The 23,253-nt window shown below is 43.0% G+C and overlaps 1 protein-coding gene across 1 annotated transcript; it reads left to right on the forward strand.

Moving 5' to 3' along the window:
- Positions 1-7,494: 7,494 nt before the first annotated feature.
- phactr4b (phosphatase and actin regulator 4b) lies at positions 7,495-23,253 on the forward strand. The gene is given in 15 exon segments (XM_038711795.1): positions 7,495-7,720; positions 10,917-11,081; positions 11,303-11,383; positions 12,366-12,869; positions 14,189-14,518; positions 17,088-17,219; positions 18,217-18,748; positions 18,999-19,182; positions 19,184-19,295; positions 19,403-19,601; positions 19,789-19,844; positions 20,244-20,305; positions 20,389-20,526; positions 20,689-20,765; positions 21,808-23,253. Coding segments are annotated over 15 exon segments (2,649 nt in total). The 5' UTR covers positions 7,495-7,659; the 3' UTR covers positions 21,824-23,253.

Here is a 23,253-nt window from a genome sequence, read left to right on the forward strand (position 1 = left end):
ACATAACATGAGTCTGTGGCTGAAATGGTGGAAAATGTTCTGAGTAGTAGTAGTTTGTAGCTCTACCCCCTCACTGCCTCAACCAAAAAACAAAAAAAGATATTTTCTCTTTCCCTGGATAGAGCAAAATGCTCACCACTCAGCTCGATTATTTTGAGTCATCCAGCCAAGGCTGCGGCACTGGACGGGAGTGTAAAAAATGTCATCTCCGACCACGGATACATCTGCCTCCTCTCAGTGGTGTTAGGGTTCTCCTCCAGTCTGTTTGTTCGGCTGTACTAGGAAAAGTATGATACTTTTTACAGCCCACTTTATGTGGTTTCAGGCAGGGTTATTGGCCTGTTTGATGTCTGTTGCATATGCTTCTTCTTTTGACAGGGAAGTTCACCTTTGACCCTGCCAGTAAATTGGCCTGTAAGAGGAACGTAGAAGAATGCAAAAAATACAGAATATAATTATAAAGGTAGGAAAGGAAACCATTTCTGAGTTTACACTTCTGATTTGTATCACAGTGTCGTACGGCCACACGTGTGCCTCACACAGACAGAGCTTTACTTACTACATGGCAGGACATTGATCATTGATTGCAATAATAGTCTTGTCAAAGGGCATCCTGTGGCCTGGACACCATCACACAGTGTAAAGGGGCCTTTGCTCTTATCTGGCCATTCATTGAAAGTAATGTTTGCCCGCAAGACAAGGATGCTGCAATTTGGTTAGACCAGTAATTCACTGAAATGTAAGCAGATATGGAGCTCCATTAGACCACCAGAAGGATTACTTTTCAGTGAAATTCAGCAGCAATGTTGAGAGAAGAACTAAAGGAATTTTGCAGCATCGTTTAGAATTGAAGTGTGGGTCATACTCACTTTTTTTCCACCGCTGAGCTCTTTGTTTTTCTTCTCATGTTGTTTGCTTTTTGGCTTCTCATGTGACGCCATGGTCTGTTTTTTTTGTTTTTCTTGATCTGCCCCAAACGCTGTGGCTTTCATAGTATTGCAGCTATTTTATAGCAAAGAATAAACAACTTGCAGTCCAGTTTGTAATGATGCTGTTAAATCTTGGGCTGCAACTAATGACTATTTTAATTTCATTATTTTCTTTCCTAAAAAATTTATAATTTCTATAAAATCCCTGTTTATATGTGTAAAATACACATGACAATTCTCTAGATCCCATGCTAATGTCTTAAATATCACATTTTTAATGAAAAATGAACAATTTAATGAACATTGAAAGGCAGCAGATCATCACATTTGAGAAGCGAGTGTTTGCGATTTTTGCTTTATAAACAACTAAAATGGTCAACAAAACTGTTGCCACTTGAATTTTGTCATTTTATTGATTAATCGACAAATGGTTTCAGCAAGGGCGGCAGCTGATTATTTTCATTATCGACTTATCTGCCGGTTATTTTACCCACACAGCCCAAGTTGAGGTCTTCAAATGTCTTGTTTTGTCCAACCAACCCACAAGTTTAGATCACATCTTACAAAGAAAAGCACCAAATCCTAATATTTTAGAAGCTGGTATCAGCAAATGTTTGACATGTTTGCCTAAAATCTTCTCAACAAGTGGGTGGTCATGGTAAACATTATGATAGAACTTGTTGATTGGCCACTTGCCAACTTGGACTTTCCATACAAACTAGTTAAGTTCTGCCCCAAGTGGTGCAACCAGTTTTAGTAGATGATTGTTACCAACTAACTAGTAGTTACTAAGCCTTTAGTATCGACTTTACACCCTAACTTAGGAGAGAACTTACACATAGCTGGTGCAACCCAGTGCAGATCTTTTCTAGTGTATCTGTCTAGGTTAGCCACCTTTTAATATCACAGTAGCATCTTTGCCAATGTATTTGTTTTATATATCTTTCTTAATTAAAATTAAGAAACCCTGTTTGTTAAGTCTATTTTTGGCATGCATAAATTGCCAACTTCAGGTACTTAAAAAGGTTAGTTTGTGGTTATGAAGTGATGCACTTGGCCGGCAAAATTGTTTAATCACATTATTGAAGTGTTTCGATGAGAGCGTTTTGACTTTTTACACAACCACAGGCCGGAGTGTATGCCAGGAAACTGTTCTCCCACGAGATTTTAACACTACCACCAGTGTGACGGTAACAGAAGTCGGGTTCACACTTCAGTCATCCAGTTCTGAGGATCACTGTAGCATCATTGTCTTTTTATAGATGGCCGCAGTAGTGTTCTGCTGTTGTCTACCTACTTCAAGCGGTGTGTTCTGAGATGTTCTGACACACTGAGTGTTTCTTCTTTTTCATGTCTCTGTGGAAGGGCCTTTGTTGTCCATTCACACTTCTCTGGCCCGTTCTGGTTTAAATATGTTGGTGTTCTTTGTAGCGATGGTACGTGGCACCTTCACTGCTACTTGCTATGTTTTCTGTTTATGAATACCTATAATCCAATCTTCTTTGCTTTTCTTTATCAGAGGGGATAAGATGGGTGGAGCTGCCATCTCAAGCATGCTGGAGACCTGAAAAAATACTGCTAAACTGCTGCTAAGGACCTCAACCACCCCCACCACACCCATGACTTTCTCTAGTGTATGTCTCTACCTTTTTTATTTGCACAAATCATAATAATAATAATAATATACATAATATACATAATCATGTTAAGGTGATTTATAATGACTATGTGACTATGTCACACACATCCTAAAAAGGCTAAATGTGCTAAAAGTATTTCAAAATGTAAATCACTTTGCCAGCACTTTTTAGAGAACAAAATCTAAAGGCCAGACATTTTTTCTGTGTTGATGGGGGGGGGACCCAAAACATTTCAGCTGCAATATTGTCCACTGTGACAACAGCCATGAATGCATAGTAGAAGGTAAAATATTGAATTGTATTCAGAATGACCAGGTAATGACCAACACTGTACCAGTTATTTCTAAAAGCAATGCTGACAATTTTAAATAACTAGCTTAATGGATAATCTAGTAAAAACATATCTTTACAAAATGATTATTATACTGTATTTAATATGTGATTTCTTCAGCTAAATAAAAGTAACTACATATGGTTCAAACAGTTTTTATTGGGTTTATCTTTCCCAGATCAATCTGAGTTATATGCTTGAGATACTTTTATAGTGGAATTGTTAATTAGTGCTTTTAAGGAATTTTATTGAAAACATTTAAGAGTCTCATGAATCTAAGACCACAGTGTTGATGATTTTTGGAGCATCACTTGCAAGAAAATGTTTGAGGTAAAAGCGAATAACTTGCTCCTGCTCCACTGATTTAACTTGGTGTGTCTCACCTCACATCTTAAACTGGTGCTGATGCTCTGTTAATCTGCTGTTTTTCAGGAACCGTTGATTGGTGTGCCTCAAACTCTGTAATGGAAAATCGTGGTGAGTACCAATCTGCTCATTGTGGTTTGTGAAGTGCAGGGTTAATGCTGTGGAGAGAGCTGTACATCCACTGTGTTTATGGGGTCTGTCTGGCCTGTGCTCGCTTTATGAGCCATTCAGGAGTCCAGCTATACATCATCTCAACCTCAGGGCCTTATTGAGGATCAGCTTCCCCTCCCAAAGTTTTGCCTTTCAGGGATTTTCCCAGGTCGGCATAGGTCTGTGTGTTATGTGTGTGTCGGTGTGTGCTGAAGAGCTGGTTCAGTGAATATCTGTTGGGTCATTGTTTAAGTTACCCTTTTCTTTTCAAGTTTGACTTTAACAATACAAGTTGCTGTGTATTAAGTTAAAGCTGCAAGCAGCGATGAGCAGGCCCAAACACCTCCCACTCGTCGGGGTGTGCTGCACCCGCGCAGCTGTGGCGTGGTACTACTTCCTTCAATTCAGGCTGTGCTGCATCCGTGTATCCATTGTGTGCGTTCTTTCATTTTGAAGGGAGTTAAGCACAGCCGTTGAATAGTAGGTGGCACTATCATTGTAACAGAAGCTTGGCATGTAGATGGTTACAGGGCAGGACTTGAAGTTAACACGGCACATATCACACAGGTGATGTGTGGAAAATATCTGACAATGTGTGGTTGATGTGTCAGTTACTACTTCAATTCAAAGTGGCTGACTATCAGTGGGTTTAAAGGGACAGCTCTCAAAAAACAGCTTCCTGTTTCATGGCGAGTAATTACTCGCAAGGCTCCAGCATTTAAAAAGTATTCAAAAGTTTTACAATGTAACATCATTAAAGCATTATGGCTTTCCCACAAAAATTTTTATGATGGATGTGGTCAACCTGCTATGTGGAGCATATATTCCTCACTATGGGCATTTTTGTCCCTAAGGTGTTAGGTGTGGTAAAGAATTGAAGGTACCAAATCAGGTAAAGTTTGAAACATATCCTTTCCAAATGCCAGTACTTGGCACTATCATTAGGACTGGATATTGACATGCAAGTCTCTTAGGGGTTGACCCTGTGATTAGGGACAGATCTGACCATGTCTATCCCATTTACATACTATTTCCTTTTCATGGCGAATCATCAAAATTGAACGCCACGCCATGGACACACCGTTTGATCAATCAAAAAAAGCTTCGCAATTTAACATCACAAGGCCGTTAAGGTCACGCTTTCCACATTTAAAGTCGATTGGGTTAAAGCTCTAGGAGGAGGTTGTTAAAGTACTGAGCCTATAAACAAGGTAAGAAATTCAGTCCAATAGGGCCAACTTCCTGTTGGGTTTAGCATATGGCTCCAAGAGAAGTCCGGGCATTCTAAATGTGCCTACAAAATTCGGTAGCTCTAGTTGTAACACACAACCGGGGCTGCTCCTTTGAAATCTTGTAGGGGGCACTATAGAGCCGTTTTTTCCAAATGCCCTTGAACAGTATCAGACAACAGAACACACCCATTGTGATGTCTATGCAAGGTTTTGGGAGATTTCAAGCATCCTAAGCCTCTCAAAATTCATATTCCTGTTTCATGCCGAATAACGCGTTGCCATGGCAATGCCGTTTGACATTAAGTCACAAGCTTGACAACCTTACATCATCTAGGTCTTGAGGCTTTTTTGAGACTGGATCATCCTGTTTGGATGAGTACCGCAACAAATAAAACATGTCACTTCCTGTTGCCAGTAGGTGGCGCTTTCACTACGACTGGATGTAGATGTCTTCTTATCAAACATGTGAAGTTTGGGGCAGACCTGACCATGTTCTGCCAATTTACACAGTACTTCCTTTTTCATGGCAAATCATCAAAATTGAACGCCACGCCATGGACACGCCATTCAAAAAAAGCTTTGCAATTTAACATCGCAAGGGTGTTGGGATGGCACAGCCCGCATTTGAAGTCGATCTGATCATAGCTGCTGCTTTTAAACGCTCTCATGGCGACACTGATCCTTCCCTGTCTTGTAATCGCAGCAGCTATGAAGGAAACGAAAGTGTTAATCTAGATTATGTGTGTTGGTGGTTCACCACCACCTGTAGCTCTACAGTTCACCAGTTCCCTTTTGTAAAACTATATGTGCCACACAAAAAAAGGGCAATGACGGATGCCTGGACATACACAAAGCCATTCCTAGTGACTATCACTTCAAACTTCCTTCGGGCCACTTCATAATAAAAGCCCTGCACAGTTCTCGTTAATACAAGATACAAAAATAGACAAATATCTACAGGTGTTTTGTAAGTGTTGAATTTTCATTAAAGGAATAGTTTGACATTTTGGGAAATACCCTTCTTGACAAAAGATAGATGAGAAAATCTTGTACCACTTTCATGAAGCTACAATCACCACTTAACTTAGCATAAAAACTGGATACAGGGAGAAACCGCTAATCTGCGTCTGTCCAAAGCCAACAAATTCTGCCTTCCAGCACCTTCATTTGTTTACCCATAAAATTAACAGGCGCGGGGTTATTTGCCAGATGATTTTTTATTTTTATTAGTTGGCCAGGTGCAGTCACTTACAGGTACATTACCTTTGGACAGAGCCATGCTAGCTGTTTCCCCCCTAGTCTATCAAGACTCAGCAGTGACACAGAGCTTTATAGCACCATCTATAGTGTATGCATCTGCCCATTTTGGACGTGTATGTGTGCACCTACCTCAGTCTGCCTGCCCGCCTGCTGAAGTGGCCTGGCCCAGTCTGTTATCCAGGTCAGGCCAACAGGTTCTGGGCTCATGCGGATTGGCTCAGCTCTCTCTGGAAGCCGGCCCGGTGTGGAGGCTGTATGTGGGGCACAGGGAGAGAAAAGGAACGCTGTTGAACACATTAGCTCTCCATCTTTAGAAACCGCTCGAGATGCCGCCAAAACGCTCAGAAAACTCTGATCCGTCCAGGCATAGTGACACAGCTCAATGCTCTGGATTCCTCTGAGGAGCAGTTGGACAAGGTTTTCTGAAGACACACAAACCTCAAAAGGAGTCAAAGCGCTAATTCAGGAGGTCCAGTCCGCACTCCCCTTTTCTCTTGTAGTTAAGAGAAAGCAGTCTCTTTTCCTTCCTTGCTCTGCCTCTCTATATTCAAGCCCCAAATAGGGCAGCTCTTCTTGGCAAACATGTTTCAAAGTCATGCTAATGCCCCTAAGACTGTTCAAATTGCGATAAGAGACTTGGAGATGTGCATGAAAAGGTGTCTGGAGGCATTAAGAGAGGTGAGCAGCATGATAAACACCCCCGCTGTAATACTGAACAACAGTAGTAGTAGTAGTAGTAGTAGTAGCTTAATATCAGCGTGCGTGATGGACATAGAAACAGCAGCGTGTTGTTCTTCCTATTTGTCAGATCGAATTATGATCCTTCATTCCACCTTTAACAAGTTCAGTGTCATAGTAGCAGCTGTAATTCTGCTGGGATTCTTCTCTATTGTTCATGTTCAAATGTCGAGAGGGAGCAGCATCTCGGACACACTTGGCCTTTACTCAGCTCCCACAAAACGTCTGTGATCTTGTCATGACTGAGGGCATTGATTTAAATTGCTCCAATTTTTGTTAACTCCATCCTTCAAATGCAGACTAAATTAAGGTTTTTGTTTGCCAGGTAAGACGCATTACTAATTAAGAAAAGCTTATGCAGATACAGTCTTCTGTTCTCCTTGTCATCTCAGTGCTAGGAAGGCAAGAAAATACTGACACCAGTGTGTGAGGCAGAGGATTGTTTTCAGGGCACACAATGTGGTCTGAGCTCTGAGGTTTTAAGTCTAGTTTTTTTTTTTTTCTCTGCGTTGGTTAAATCTTTTTTAATGTTTGGCTTGCATCAGAGTGTTGGGATCACACATGTCCTTGTTCTCTTGAGACCCACTGCACCACATATCATACATTACATTGTATATACATTATTGGATGTACACATTGCACCACATACCACAGCATACTCATCAAATTGAAAACATAACTCGTCCTTCTCCCAGGAATGGTAGGCATCTTTCAGTGAATGCTGACCTGTGCTGTGAGCCAAGGAGGGAGGGTCAGTAAGCGAAGGGGAGAGTGAGTCCAACTCCTTGAGGGAGGGAAGGTCTTAAGAAGATTGCGAGAGGGAGGGACGGGGGAAGGACTGAACTGAAAGGCGTAGAGGAGAGAAACGCAGAGAAGAAGAAAAGACATGAGACAGAAGAGACCAGTGGGACTTTGAAGAAAGAGAAAGGCAGGTGCAGCTGCTGATCTGTCCAGGGGTGGAGTGCACACGTTTCTGGGTGCAAGACAGGTAGAGGCCCCTCAGGGGCTGGATCATGGGACAGAGCCTTCGTGTTGAGACCCCAGCTCAGGACCCACAACAACACAACAATGGCGGTGAGTTTCTGGACTCACTCATGCAATCTGTTTGTACTTTCCACAGTTATGCATTCCTCAACAGCAACATATACAGCATGCAATTAGTTTACTATTCTTAAGGTTGTCATTGATTCGAAGCATAGAGGAGAGATGAGTGTTGGAGATTGTATAATCAACTTTGTGCAGTGTCCTCTCTCTCTCTGCCCCCCTCCCTTCACTTTTCACCACAAGGAATGTTAAATCATTGGGATCATGTGGATGAATCTCAGCTGTGTTTTTACACACTCATGCATGTGTTGCGCACTTATTTTTTATGTTGGTGCACAAGACAGTTATTTCAGTGTTATTATGGGGTTATTAGAAATGGAGGTTGTGTCTGACTGTGAAAGGTTTTACATAAACTCCTAAATTTTCCCCCTTTGATGGTTGCAGTTTAAATGTACTGACCAAATTAATCTCATCATCCCCTAATGGTATTTATTTAACTTACTGCTACTATGATCTTGAGTTTTAAATGGTTCAATGATTTTAGGCTACACAAGATTCCACAAGAAGCAAGCACTGTGATTATAACCTCTTTGTGCTCTCATTTAAGTAGATTAAAATTCATAATCTGGCCTGGCAAGGGTTGGGGTTATAATGATGTTGGAGGTATTTCCCAACTGTTGCACCCCGTGGAAGGGGGCGTCTTATGTAAGTGATCAGGATGGCTCGGCTAAAGGTCGGGTCCTTTTAAAACAATAATATCCTGTAAGCACATGCTCACCTGACCAGGCCTGCCGTGACTCATTGAATCATGAGGTTAGAGGGAAATCTGGCCTCCCTGGTAGATGTCTGAGAGTGGTAGGTGTGGCTTCAGGATAGGGGTACGTCAGAGGAACTCACACTCACACACACATACACCCAGTGTCACCAACCCCCATGTTTCCTGACTGGGATGCCTTATCTTGGCAGAGCTGGTGATTACAGAGCATGACTGTAAGAATTCTGGTTCTGGCCTTGTTCTGAATGGAAATATGTTTTGTATCGTCTAGATCTGTTAACAGTTGGTATATTAATTAGTTTCACTGGTGTCACAGTGTTGAACCTTGCTGCCACTGTGTTTCCATGAGCAGTACAGTGGACTGTGTTATTGCATGTGAGGGGAAGAGGTTGTCTTTGTTCTCGGTCATAGAATCAGGGTGGAGTGCCGTTTCCTCCCTGTGTTTCCAGGCTTCCCCCCCTCACAATTCCTGTACTTTTTCTCTCTTTGTAGCTCTTTTTTTTACCCTTTACTCTTATTCCCAGACCCAAAGTCACACACAGCTGCAAGTGCCACCACACAATGGATGTCTTCTCACACTTTAAGTTGAAACAATGGCATGTTGGATAGTTTTTCTCTGTATCTGTGAAGAATTATTTTGAGTGGATCCACAGATCTCTTGGATGTGATAATTGTGTTGGATGTACTGTATTTTTTGTCTTTTGGATTTTTGGTGCCGGTGGATTGACACGCTTTAAGATCAAGCATCGCTGGCTAATGGATACGTCTGCCAAGGATATGGTCAGTCGTCTTTTTCGAAAAGGGGTCTGCTGCATGGGCTGAGTCCTCTGCGATCGTCATCTCTCTGCAGTGCTTTGGAGTGTGCAGGCCTGGCACAGGCAGCTCTTATCCTGCTTCACTGGCTTCAGCTGAGCCACTGTGTCGGGGGCTTCTCTGACAGAGCAGTCTGCTGTGTGAGAATCTTAGTTCTGGTTCATAGGGAAGCTGCCTTAAGCAATGCTTAATCTGGATGTTATGGCAGCTGGTCTGAATCCTCAGATTTCTACCACGCCAAGATAAGCTGGATTTCCATGGTGCGGACATGTCCCTTGAACCCGGACCCTCCTTGCTGTAGTTTCAAAGAGCTCTCTGCAACTTGTCTTTCTGGCATTTTCTGGTGGGATACATACAGGACAGTTGATTTTGGGGTTGCCGAATGCTCCGTGCTTTCCCATGGCATGCTGTTTGAAGTCCCGCCACCACGGAAGCTGGACACTCAACACCCCTCTTCCAGGTATTAGGTACTAGTGTCTGTTGTTTTAAAGGCTTGTCAGGAATCTAACTTTTCAGGATAACAGCGAAGCCAAATCTTTGAATTGGCAGTAGTGCATGAATCTGAACAGCTCTGATTTGAACACTTTTGAAAGTGGTTGTCAGGCTTTTAAACACTGTGTAAGCATTCAGTTCAAATTTTACCCTGCCAGCAGCATTGAGGATACCGTGTGGAGTAGCGGTTAAAGACTCTGTCCTTCAGCTGCAAAAAGTGGGTTTGAAACCTGTGTCAGCAACCATCCACCATGCTAAAATGTCCCCAAGCAAGATACTGAAATCCTGCCAGCTCGAGGGGCGCTGGTCCGTAGCTAACCCTGATGTCCCTGCTGTGTGTGTCAAACAAAGAGTCAGTTTCCACTCAGGAATGATATTATTGTTGTTATTATGTTTCTATGTTCAAGTATTGTGTGACAGCATATTGTTATTGTTGAATCGGACTGCAAGGCATTATTGTTTTCGAGACTTCCTGTGTGTGTGCATGGACCTGGATATTTTAAATCGGACCCTATTCTCTCTCCACTGGTAAATATTATGTCTGCTGAGTACAGCAGCTGCAGCCTTGAAAGAGCTAATGTTTGAAACTCTCTCTGAGCTCAGCACCCTGTCAGTTGGCCTGTCAATCACGTAATGCAGAATTCCATTACATGGAGTACTTTAAGCCTTAATGGCATCTTGTAACGACCGGCGTTCTTTAAAATGTTTCACTTCTTGATTGTTGGCTGTATGTATAGTATCACAACTGACTGTTTTTTCTGCTAATGTATGACTGCATCCATGTGTGAGCCTCTCCTCTCTATAGAGGCAGTGAGTGCTGAAAGGCTGATAAGGCACCAGTCTCCATCCTCCCAAGGAATGTGAGCACTTGACAGTGAGAAATCCTGGCTGAGTGCCATCATCAGACCTCTCTTGTTAACTGTGGATATGTGGAGGAGTCCATGAGCTCTCAGCATCACCCTGCCAAAGCACACTCAGTCCCCGAGAACTAGCAGCTAAAGATAATAACAGCCGTAATGAGCATGGCCCTCTTTACACAGGCAGCAGATGAGCTCAGTTAGAATAGAAAGATTCTATACTCAATCATTTGTGTCTTGCACAAATCTTGTTCAAAGTGTTTATATTTAATTGTGGCTTTTATTTTAGATGATGAAGCTGAGCAGCACCACAGCACTCTGGTGGGAGAGGGGGGCAGCACGGGGGGCAGCACCCCTAAGCGGAAGGGCAAGTTCTCTACCCTTGGCAAGATCTTTAAGCCGTGGAAGTGGCGGAAGAAGAAAAGCAGCGAGAAGTTCAAGGAAACGTCAGAAGGTTTGTGGTGTGAACTCATTGTGTTTGTAGCCTTTCCTAAATTTTTCAGTGCACCTACAATAACACAGTAGGCTGCAAACAAAACATCCTGTTGACTGCAGCGCTCGAAACTTTAATCTTTGTATTATGAGGTCACACGCCAAATGTGACACATTTTTACTGCAGTAGTGTTTCCTCGTGGAGATCTTGTGTGTAACAAAAATTCTGCTTATTGACGGCAGAGCTGGAGAGAAAGATGTCGACGAGGCGTACGCGGCAGGAGCTTATAGAGCAGGGAGTGCTGAAGGAGGTCCCGGACAACGGTAAGAGTGCTCCTGTGATTCATCATGTCTGCACAACGGTGTCTATCTGACAGCAGTGGCCCCTTAGGCTATCATGCCCCCACAGACAGTACAGTTAAGTCATCAGTACGTTTATAGCACCATCCACAGGGCACATCATTCTCTGCCCACTTTGGACATGTATGGTCCTCCTAACCACCAGGTGTCTGACATATTTAAAAAAGGCAAATTTACTTTCACCTTGCTGTTTTTTCAAAGTAATGTAATATCTGTTTAAAATGGCATGCCATTCTCCAGAGCTGAGGGAAAGTGGAACGAATTGTGCCCTGCAGCGAAATAGCTTTGAGAGGGGTGTGTGCAAGCGCAATGCTGGCCCCACTGTTGCAGAAGCCCATTTATTAAACCTACAGCTGCTCCTTCATCACACCAACAAACACAGACTCTGTCTACAGGGCTTGGGTTGATAGCACCTTCCTTTTTTACTGTACAACAGGGCTGCAACTAAAGATGACTTTCATTATTGATTTAATCTGTTGTTTGTTTTTTTTTCAATTAATTTCTCCTTCTATAAAATGTCAGAAAATGGGGAAAAATGCCCATCACAGTATCTCGAAGCCCAAGGTGTCGATTTTAAATGACTAGATCTTATATCCAGAAGAGATTTGCCATTTTTCCTTGATAAATGATTAAAAAAACAAAATCACAAAAAAATAGTAAAATTTTCAGTTGATCAACTAATGATGATTAATAGATCATTAAGTAATAAATCGTTTGATCACTAGGTTCAAGAAGGAGAATAAAGTGCAGTTAGAATAAACTACCAAAATATTTTACAATATCAAACAAAGACATTTCCAGTATAAAACATCTTGAATAATTTAGCTTGAATAAATATTTAGTATTTAGTTTTCTGCTGGCGCACTTGCTTGATGACCGAGAATAGTGCTATAATTATGTGTTACAGCTGTGCATTCACCAATGTTCTTTTGTTCGACTTTTTCAGATACAGATACACAAACCCTGAAGCAGCCCTACGTGAAGAATGGCCACACTCTGCCTGTGAGCGCTGGGGTCGGAGGAGGTGGAGGAGTCGTGGGCAGTGGCAGGAGCCCATGCAACCAGGGCAAACCCCCCTCAGAGTCGGACTTTAGGATGAACCCTGCCTGGCTCACCCAGCCAGACGACCGCAGGGGCCGCTCTCCCTTGGATGGAGATCGGCGGGGAGCTCCAGGCTCCAGGGGCATGGGACTGCATGAAGACGGTTGGAGAGGGGGAGGGATGGGGCCTCGTGCACATGTTGAGGGCGAGTGGAAGCCTAACATGGTCTGGCAGGGCCAGATGGAGGAGGGCAGACGCGGGGGCCGAATTCATCCTGACGACGGGCAGAAGAGGCCCGGGCTGCAGAAGGCCCCATCAGAGGACGGCAGGAGGAGTCGGCCTGCGGAAACGGACTGGAAGCCTACTCTCCCTCGACATGCATCTGCTGAAGAGGGAAGGGCCTGCAGAGGTGAGTCATTTCCAGCATTTTTCCTCCTGCCATCTGAGATTTTGAAAAGCTGTAATCATAAGATCCCTGTTGAGTTCTCCTCACTGTGAGAAAGTCGTACATGTTTGAAGAACAGGCAGGCAATATATTTTTTTATACTCCTTCTTGCTGTTGCTCTCCTGCTTATATGCTTGTCCTCCCAGATATAGACAGGCTCCTGTCAGCTCCCAGGGGCCCTGCTCCAGCTCCGCTTCTTATTCAGGAACATGAGGGAATAGCTCGTCCTCTCTTCTCCTCTCCTAATTAATGTGGCACGATCACTATACCCATTATTGCCCTTAACGCTAACACCGTCAGCTCAGTGATAATTGGTGAAGAGCCACAGCTAATTGATTTTACTGAAACATTACGCTTTGAGAAATAATGGCGTTTTTGGATGTTTTTAGATCTCAGTTGACCAGTTATCACTTATCTGACACAGGTACACAAGTATGTCAGTAAGATGAGAGGTAACCTAAATGATCCACTTGTGAAAGTTAGGTTACAGCAACATAATCCTATTGAAAACGCCAATGCAGAACTATTGTTAGAAAAGAGAGAAGTTTTCTATCGACAGATTTGCTTCGTGTGTCCCTGCTCGGCTCTTTCCTCTGTCTCACCTTGTATTTTCCTTTTTTTTCTTTCTTTCTCTCTACGATGCTGCTTTCTCTCTCCCTCTCCCACTCTCTTTCTATCTATATCACATCTCCTGCTTTCTGTCCTCCTTTTCTCTCTCATCTCTGTTCTTCATGCTCACTTCCTCCTTTTCCTCTGGATTATTTCCTCTTTGGTTACATGACGTCACAGTGATAAAAGCATGTCTGTAAATAAATAGCCCTGAACTTCAGAGCTGCAGCTTTGAGGAATGGCGCGGGAGCCGCAGCAGCAGCAACAGCATTGGCAGCACTGCTCGGAGGCTGCATTGTGGTGGGCAGGGGGAGGTGGGTTTTGGTGGTAATTGCAGCCGCCTACTCTGTTTATCTTCACAGCTGATCCCTAGATAATGCAATTCTCAAACAAGTGCTATCACAGAGAATGCTTTGAGTGGTGAAGCAGCAGAAAATGGCTCAGCGCTAATTCCCTCAACTGAAACATTTATAGGCGCGTTAGAGACATATTTCATAATTGGATATTACTAATTCAATAATGAAGAGATAAAAGTACACTACACCGCAGCGGGACACAGATTTTAAAGTGTTACTGGAATTGTATTAAAATGTCTCAATCTCAGTTGAATGGAGCACTGTAGTAATTTTAACTTTTCTTATATCACATGTTGTCACCGTACTGTGTTTTCACAGAGTCAGACAGCCATTTTGTCCCTGACCCAGAAGCCCTGCGGGACACCCTGCGTGAACCTCTGCCACCTAAACAGACCGTCATGCCTCCAAAATGGCTGATGAGCTCCACCCCTGAACCTGGCTGCAAGGGTCCACCTCGCACCCCGTCCAACCACCCCACAACCCAGTACCCCTCTCCTTCCGCCCCCAAACCTGTTCGGTCCATCTCGTCTGCGGGTGCGTCCACTCAGCAGTCTTCATCTGTAGCGCCGACCTCCACCTCTCAGGGCACCAAGCAGCCGCCTGTGCCCCCACCCAAGCCCGTGAACAGGGGCAACGCCACCATGCTGGGTAAGTTCTGCTGAACTGTGAGGGTTCCTGTTAACAGGTGATGATGGAGGGTATCAACAAGATCACATGCAGCCCACACCAACTGTCACAAAATGTACTTTATGAACACTCTAATGTCTGCTCAGTTAGCATGGAGTTTTCCCTCTGGCGAATACAATATGCACTTTTATGAGTCCGTGCACAACTGATGGCAAAGAGAAGACTTCAACACAGCACACAAACATACACTATCCCATACACACACATCCTGGTAATGATGTTATCTGAACAGCTTGAGCAGCTTTTCCCCAGCTAATTACTTATTACGCCTGGACTATTTTTGCTGCGACTTTTCCCCAGCATTTTACACTGTGAAGATAACTGGGACTCTTGTGGCTGTGGAACGCTGCTTGCACAGATGCAGTGTACTGGTTGTGGTTGTTGTTGTTGTTTACTGTGGCTTTCGTCTCATCTGGGATATTGCCTTAATTCCCACTCGGGCAAGACCATCTTGGATTCATTTTAATCTTAACAGCAGATCTGGGGCCTCGTTTATGAAACTGCGTAGGATTCTCGTCAAAAGGTTGCATAGGACGCAAATTCCGATTTATCACACGCTGACTTCCCTTTATAAATCACAGTTAACTCGAAAGTTGATGCACGTGAGCGAGCTTCTTGTCCAACCCTTTTAACACCCCCATAGTTACCAATAGTCAGCGAAACGCCATTAATAATTACTGACTGCATGAAGACAATGATGGCAAATTCTGACAGAGATAAAATAAATTTTACCCAGAGTGAAGTTGAAGTTGTGTTGGGCAGATTGAAGCAGAAGATATCATTTGGTGGACAAAAGGCGCACACGAACAGTTTAAACCAGAGGAAAGGGGAGCTCAAACAGACCTTGACCCCCTTGATGAGCGGCCTGCAAGAATGAGAATCCCTGCTGAGTAGCGACCAAGGTAGAGGGACACACAGATATACAAGACGCACTGGATGATCCAGGTATATAAATTGTATTCCCTTGTTTGAATAAAAGTAAACCAAATGCATTCAAGTTGTGCTTAAACATTTATTTACGCAAACAAATTAGACCTTTTTTATTGTTTTTAGTGGCTGCGTGTTCCAGCTGGGTCGTTGTTGCTGCAGCTGAGCAGAAACTGACTGCTCCAAGCCCCGCGTCTCCACAGCACCTCCTGTGTCTCAACTCTCCAGCAGCCGTGTAGATGCAGTTCTGCAAATGCAAAGAGATTCCCATCGACTCAATTAATGAGGCTGCAGAGGAGTTAAAAAAAAATACGACTTGTTTTATGTGACATAAGCTGTACACTGGAAGATGAACTGGAACTAGTTAATAAATAGTGTTATATTTTTCCATACCGTGTTTTTTTGTTTGTTTGTTTGTTTTTTTACACAAGAAATGCATCACATTCGCACACAGGAGCACGGTATTGGGCTCAAATGCCTGGGGATCGGGCAACGAACACGCGATAAGAATATATGAAATTATGCACTCATATTTTCTTGACTGAGGCATAAAAACAAGGCATCTGTTTAAATGTAATTTATCCTACTGTTCGCCTTATTTCTGAAAATAAATTTTGTAGCACGCCAGTATTAATTACAGATCAAATGAAATAGGATTCACGATTCAACTTATTCGAGGAGTTCTTTTGCAAAAACAAATCTCTTTTTGTGTGTATTATCCTAAATCATGATTTTTGGTTTGTCCAGATTATCTATTAAAAAGGTGTTTGTTAATTAATTTTAAGGATGGCTTTTATCTGTTTTTGCAAGCAGTTGTAGTTTAATACATTAGAGATACATTTCTATTTATTTTACACAATGGTATCAATGGTTCTGCCATCTGATTCACAGTTTATCATTCCTCCATCTGATGGTCATGTGAAATTCAAATGGAGGGAAAATATTAAAAGATTTCCTGTTGGTTGGCTACATGAAACTATATTGCTTTTAATTATTGGCAGGTTGAGGGAGAATACAACTATAGGTAGACCAAGAGTAGACCAACCAGGAATCCAATTTAGAGAACAAAAATCTGTTAATGCAGTTTTGACATTTTAACAAAATTGTCCATGAAGTAAAAGTTTAGAGGAATAGTTTAACCTTTTTTGGAAATGCACATTCTAAAGTTAGATGAGAAAGTCAGTACAACTCCTATCTTTCTGTTAAATATGAAGCTACCTCCTGGAGATTTTTTTTTATTTATAGTTTTTTTATGCACTAAATAAGATACTGAGTTCTGATAGACAGGTTTCGTTGCCTTCAGCCATGGTCAGCCTAGCTGTTCCCTGTTTATTTAGCTAAGCTAAGCTAACTCGCTCCTGGTCGTAGCTTCATACTTAACAGACATGAACTCTTGGCAAGGAAACAAGCGTGTTTATATTCCTTAGAGAAGGACGACAATAGTACTTTAAGAGGATGGTTGAATGACAGAATGATGAGCATTTAGGGCAACAACACCTCTCCCTCATAGTACACTCTATCTGTACAACAACTTACACAGTACCACCATGTTCCTGCATACATTAAACACTCCAGCTGAAGGCCTCCGTCTCCTCCCTGTTAGTCTCCGCCCTGCAGGGGGGAGAGAACGCTCAGCTTCCTCTCTACTGGTCCTGCTGGAAGCGAGAGTGCGACTACGATGTCTACCTGTCCCTGCCCGTCTACCTGTGCCGGCGGGCTGGAGGCCTGCGCTCAGGTAAAAGGATGCCCCCCAGTATCTTTGTGGCCATGGTGCCCGTGTCTGGAATGCCCCCCACCCCTCTTCAGAGTCTGCGTTCTTCATCGTGTCGCGTCCTTTCTAGCTGCCAACATATTTTCCCCCAATGCCTATAACTTGTTAGTTATGCAAGAGTCGCATGCACATAATAAGCCAATAACGAGTGTGCTGGGTGCTTTGTGTGTATGAGAGACAGCTCCTGTGTGAATGAGCAGTTGAACGCTGTACTTATTCGGCATGTGAATAAGGGAGAGCCTTTATCAGGTTCCAGCTGTGGCCTGCAATGCATCAAGTGAATTTAATAGCACTAATCCACTTAGCTTTTGATCAACTGGGATGGATGGGTGGATATGAATGGAGGGGCGAAAGGGTTCTAACACATGGGCTTAACTTAATTTGGAGAGGAAGATATAATCCAGTTCTGTCTAGTCTACTGCATGTTTCAAGTCTGGCAGCCATCTCTGTTTATCCTTCAGTAGCACGGCTATGGCTTTTAAGATTGATGTGGCTTTAAAGTTGTTTAAGAATTATATAGCAAATATATATTTTCATGTGCATGCAAATAATTGGAGGGTTTGCATCTGAGCTTTTTGTTTAGGAGCTTTTTGCACTTTAAAAGATGCCAATAAACAAGGTTTGGAAGAGCGTATAGGATGGGTGTATCTTCACCTCTGTGACCTGGGGGCATATGCTGCACTCTGGTTTGTCAGGGCAGCGTGTGCACTCATGTTGACGCAGCTCCTGTAATATGCAGTACTGCTCTGTCAGACATGTAATCCCAGTATTTCTATTTATTCATGTGTATTCTGTCATGTAGGGTGCATCATATATGTAGAGCTGATGCATGTGCAGTCATGTCACAGCGGCAAACTGGATAGAAAAATAAAGCACTTGGTAGCAACTCACTCGCAGGCCTAAGCTGTAGCTATTTTGCTTTATGATTGGATGTTAACTGTTTTGTTTCTTCCGTTTGCAGGTGACTTCACCCAAGCCGCCGGCGGTGCCAGTCTTGTGCCTGCCAAGCCCTCTCCACCGATGCCTCCTAAGAGGACCACACCCATCACCAAGCGCAACACAGAGGACTCCACTGCTCCATGCCATCCCATCAGCCCCTCACCGCTTTCTCTGGAGGACCACAGCAACCTCACTGTGGGCTTCCAGCTGCCTCCCCCTCCTCCCTCCCCTCCCCTGCCAACACACAGACCACCGTCTCCGCCCCGCCAACACATACACAGCCACCACCTCCACCATCAGCACTCCTACCCCCACCCACTGCCGCAACCCATACCGATGCTGTTTGACCCACCGAGCCCGACCATTGAGTCGCCTCAGCGCCCAGCTCCTGTCCCGCTGCATATCATGATCCAGCGAGCCCTGTCCAGTCCCGGCCCGGCTCAGCCACATCCAGACGGGTCACAGCGTGCGCACACACTGCTTTTCGAAACCCCTCCAGAGTACCAATCAGATCGTGGTCGCCCCCTTCCTGTCAGCATCCAACCACTAAAACTGTGAGTTTATAATAATTTAAGGATGAAATGAATTTGTAGAACAAAGGTATTCTTTCAAGACAAAATCACCAGTGGGATATGTGTCTCCTGTTGAGGCATGTTCTGTTGACGGTTGGATATATACATTTTAATTTGGTGAAACTAGTTTAAAACATGTCAGTCTTGCTTAATCTGTATCCATAGTGTGTGTGTGTGTGTGTGTGTGTGTGTGTATAGATTTATTTATTTATTTATTTTCCCTTTCCATTAGACCTGAAGATGACTACTCAGAGGAGGAAGAAGAAGAGGAAGACGACGAGGAAGAGGAGGAGTATGATGGGGAGATCCCTCAGCCAGAGCTGGAGCCGCGGAGTCGCAGATGCTTCGTCGGAGACGCGGGTGTTTGTGTCATCCCAGGGGGAAACAGCAGTGAGGAGGAGGAGGAGGAAGAAGAGGGAGGAAGAGGATGAGGAAGGAGAGCATGACATGCATGGGCAGGACAGCGACTCAGACGGCTCTGTGCGTTATAAAGATGAAGATGAAGATGAGGAGGATGAGCCCCCACTTAGTAAGCATAACCATATTTTATGAAAAGACAAAAAAGAGTTTTGTAAATCTTTGCATGTTTTTTTTCTCCTCCCCACCTGAACACATCTCTGCTTGGCTTTTGTCCAGGTGCCCTGGCCAGCAGGGTCAAGAGGAAGGACACCTTGGCTCTGAAGCTGAGCAGCCGTCCCTGTGCCCCAGAAAGGGACAGGTTTACCCAGGAGAGGAGTAGCAGAGACGACCAGCCTCCAGGACAGGCCGGCCTCACCTGGCAGAGCAGGGAGCAGTGGGAGGCCATCCGCACACAGATCGGCACTGCACTCACAAGGTAGACAGACGTCATGATACTTACATGCGTATTCCATTTCCTTTGTCTCCTAACTGACAAGGGTGAATGTGCATTTTCTGAAGAAATCAGGAGATCATTTCTTGGATCTTTGTCCTACTTACTGCCTGAATGACAAAGTGGTGAAACTGTGTAAAAATAGTCCTGCTCTTTTTTTCCCCTACTTCAGGCGACTTAGCCAGAGACCTACTGCTGAGGAACTCGAGCAAAGAAACATCCTTCAGCGTTAGTATCAAGATTCTTTCCTTTTCACCTTTTGTTATCCATTACTGAAGTTTATAATGCCTTCACAAAAAATAAGGGATTCTGATATGTGTCTTTTTGACTTGTTTAGACACATTTTATTGTGAGCTTTAACAAACATCACCTCAATTCAGACTGATGATTTGTCAGTGTCTTGTGCTTGTTTATCTAAATAAATCCACACTTTTGAGCCAGGTCTTCACAATGTGCAAAATAATAACATTTTATACATGCAGTAATAGCAAGAATGTAAACTTGAAAAGACTTACTTACTGTTCAGATGTCTAATTCTGGAAACTGCTTTTACTCTACCTTCAGTGAACATCAAGCCAGGCTTTCATGCAGCTTCTATATAAAGCTCCCTCTCTTTTTTTATTTCAGCCAGAAATCAGGCTGACAGACAAGCTGAGGTTAGAGAGATCAAGCGGCGGCTGACCAGAAAGGTGAGGCAACACAACCACAACAGACATGTGTCTGATCATGTATTTGCTGGATATTAAACAAAAACACAAAAACTCTGTTTTAGCTGAGTCAAAGACCCACAGTTGCAGAACTACAGGCAAGAAAAATCCTGCGGTTCCACGAGTATGTGGAAGTCACAGATGCCCAAGACTATGATCGGAGAGCAGAGAAGCCATGGACCAAGCTGACTCCTGCTGACAAGGTACCTGCTCAGTTTGCCATCTCCAGCGAGCACTTAACATACCCAATAAATGCATCCAACAGATCTCCCTGTAACGGATATTATGTGTTTCAAAGTGTGATGTTTAGTGTGATTTCTTTTACATTCACATTGTTCTGATCTCTTTCCTGTTGTTTCATCTAGGCGGCCATCCGGAAAGAGCTCAACGATTACAAGAGCACTGAAATGGAGGTTCATGAAGAGAGCAGAATCTACACGAGGTATACCTTTTATCTGTTGGATCTTGGTATTATAATCCTTCAGATATCAGTCCTGGTTGCATTGCCCGTGGTAACCGTGGTAACGGCAAGTCCGTTGTAATACTACAGCAAGTACTCTTGAGTTCAGCTACTCTGTCAGAAGTACAACAGAAGAGCAGCTAGTATATCTGTTTAAAGCACAACCAAATGAAGTCATGTTTTTAGTTGATAATTGCCCTATTTCCATCGTCCAATGAGCACACGGGGCGAGTAGTTTTCAACACCAGGCTAAGTAAAAGAAGTTCATTACCTTGCCAAGAAGGAGGTGTGCAGCCTGTAACTCTTCATTCAGCTCACTGTGGCTTTTATTTCTTGTCCATTTCTCCCTGCAATGTTTAAAACTACCGAAATACAGAAAATGACTTACATCTTGTTTTGTCGCCGCTTCTTTGACAAAGGATTGCTGTGAGCTCTGACCTCTGTGACACATACATTGTGTTTCCTGTGACTGTTTCACAATAAAAGCCACGTCGTGTTTCACCTAAGCACTTTTAATGTGAAGCAGCAGCAGAAATGTTGGGTTTGCATGAGCAGTAACTTATTGCAGCTCTGATACACATAAACAGGTGAGACTGATAGCAGTGAGATAACATTAAAAAGAGTAACAGATTAGTTTCCTGTGGATCCCTCCTGCATGTGAAGGCAAATTTAATCCAGCACGGGAATGGTGGACCCTGCCATTAACGATGGAAACTACTGTATAGTCGTAATTACAGAATGTAAATATATTGGGGGTGCTGTTAGCTCACTTGCTACATTTTGATCACCATGTACGAGGCTCATCTCTCGGCCCTTTTGCTGCATGTCATCCCCTATCTCTCTCCCACATTTCCTGTCTCTCTTCAGCTGTCTCTGTCAAATAAAGGCAAAAAAAGCCCCAAAATGAATGGAAATATGTTGAATGGGTGTTGCTGAAAAACCTAAATTGTAACACTGTAACTGTAACTTTAAGCAGAACATGTATGTCTGTTCATGCCTCATGAGATCTCTTTGTTTTGTTTAGGTTTCATCGGCCTTAGCATCCCTCCTCTTCACGGATAATGAAGCACTTAAGATATCTGTGTGGCAAGAAGCTGCTCCCTATGCAGACAGATCGCCCTTTTACCTTTCCCGAATGTAATGTACAGATTATCAGGGAAAGCCTGGAACCGACTCAAAACAAGAATGCTTCTCGCTTGCCCTCCATCGCCCTCCCTCTACATTGCTTTCACTAAATCAAGGTGGTGATGGTGGTGGGTGAGGATCAGATGCAGTATTTCTCCCGGACGACAGGGGGAACCACGTGCCAATGAAGTGGAGAAGTGGCAGAGGACCTACAGGGCTAACTCTCAGTCTGCTGTTATGTGGTACCCCTCAGGGACTTGGATCTAGTTACAACCTTTAATGCGGCCTCATTCTGTGTTGCCTTTTTTCTTCTTTACTGTATATGGAAAAGCTAATTCATCTTGTTAATGTCATAACATATAATAATAATAGTAATAATTATGATGATGACTTATAATACTCCACACAGTAATAATAGATAATAGAGACAAACGACTGATGCGAGAGCGGGCTGGAGGATGAAGACTGGGATATTCTGTTATAGGACTGGACATCTCTGGGATATTGTGTATGTTTTCTATAAATTGTGTACAGACTGCTATTATACCTTAGAATGGAACTTGGAACGATCTAATTACAAAATATTCTGTAATGCACAAGATATTTTATATTGTAATTTTGATCACATGGGTAGTGACAGCTTTTATTTGAGCCTTTTTTTAAATTTGGCTTGCCTGTATTTATGGTTGTGATGTGAAGTGGCCATAGGATACTGGTTTTCATATTACTGATTTCTGCATGAGCCAAGACAGAATCCAATGCCATTGGATCTGGATAATCTCTCTTCATTTATACTTTTTTTTAATGAGTTTTTGTACTTCCCTTTAAAGTTCAAACATGCAATGCATTCTGTAGCCATTTCAAATAAGGTCATGCTAATAGAGTCTATACTAAGAGTTAAATGTAAGTTGCTGTGAGTGTAGATCAGGGAATTATCCAAAAAATCAGAAAACGTATAAACGGTCAACAGGGAGTCATTTTGGCTGGAATCTTTTGAAACTGCAGATGTGTTTTATCTTGTATTGTTGTTTGGCCAGTAGCTTACAGGGTTCTCTATGCTGTGTACAGGTTGAGATAGGTTTAACTGATACTTGTGTATATCTTGTCTTCCTTTCATTTGAAAAGAAATTTTAAATATAAAAGTATTATAGGTTGCTATTTTTTTAAGCACAGAATATTAGTTAATGATTAAATGCTACAAGAATGGGAATATGAAATATGAAGCCTTTTCTGTAAAACTAAGTTCATTTTTAATTGAATGTGGAATTGTATGGACTGACAGTTTTCTTTTTAATTGTAAATAGTCACATCTGGATCTAATTAAAAAACCTTACAATTCCTTAAA

This window comes from Micropterus salmoides, unplaced genomic scaffold (assembly GCF_014851395.1).
Source record: "Micropterus salmoides isolate LMB-PRFRI ecotype aquatic unplaced genomic scaffold, ASM1485139v1 Ms_hic_scaffold_11, whole genome shotgun sequence".
Lineage (NCBI taxonomy): Eukaryota > Metazoa > Chordata > Actinopteri > Centrarchiformes > Centrarchidae > Micropterus > Micropterus salmoides.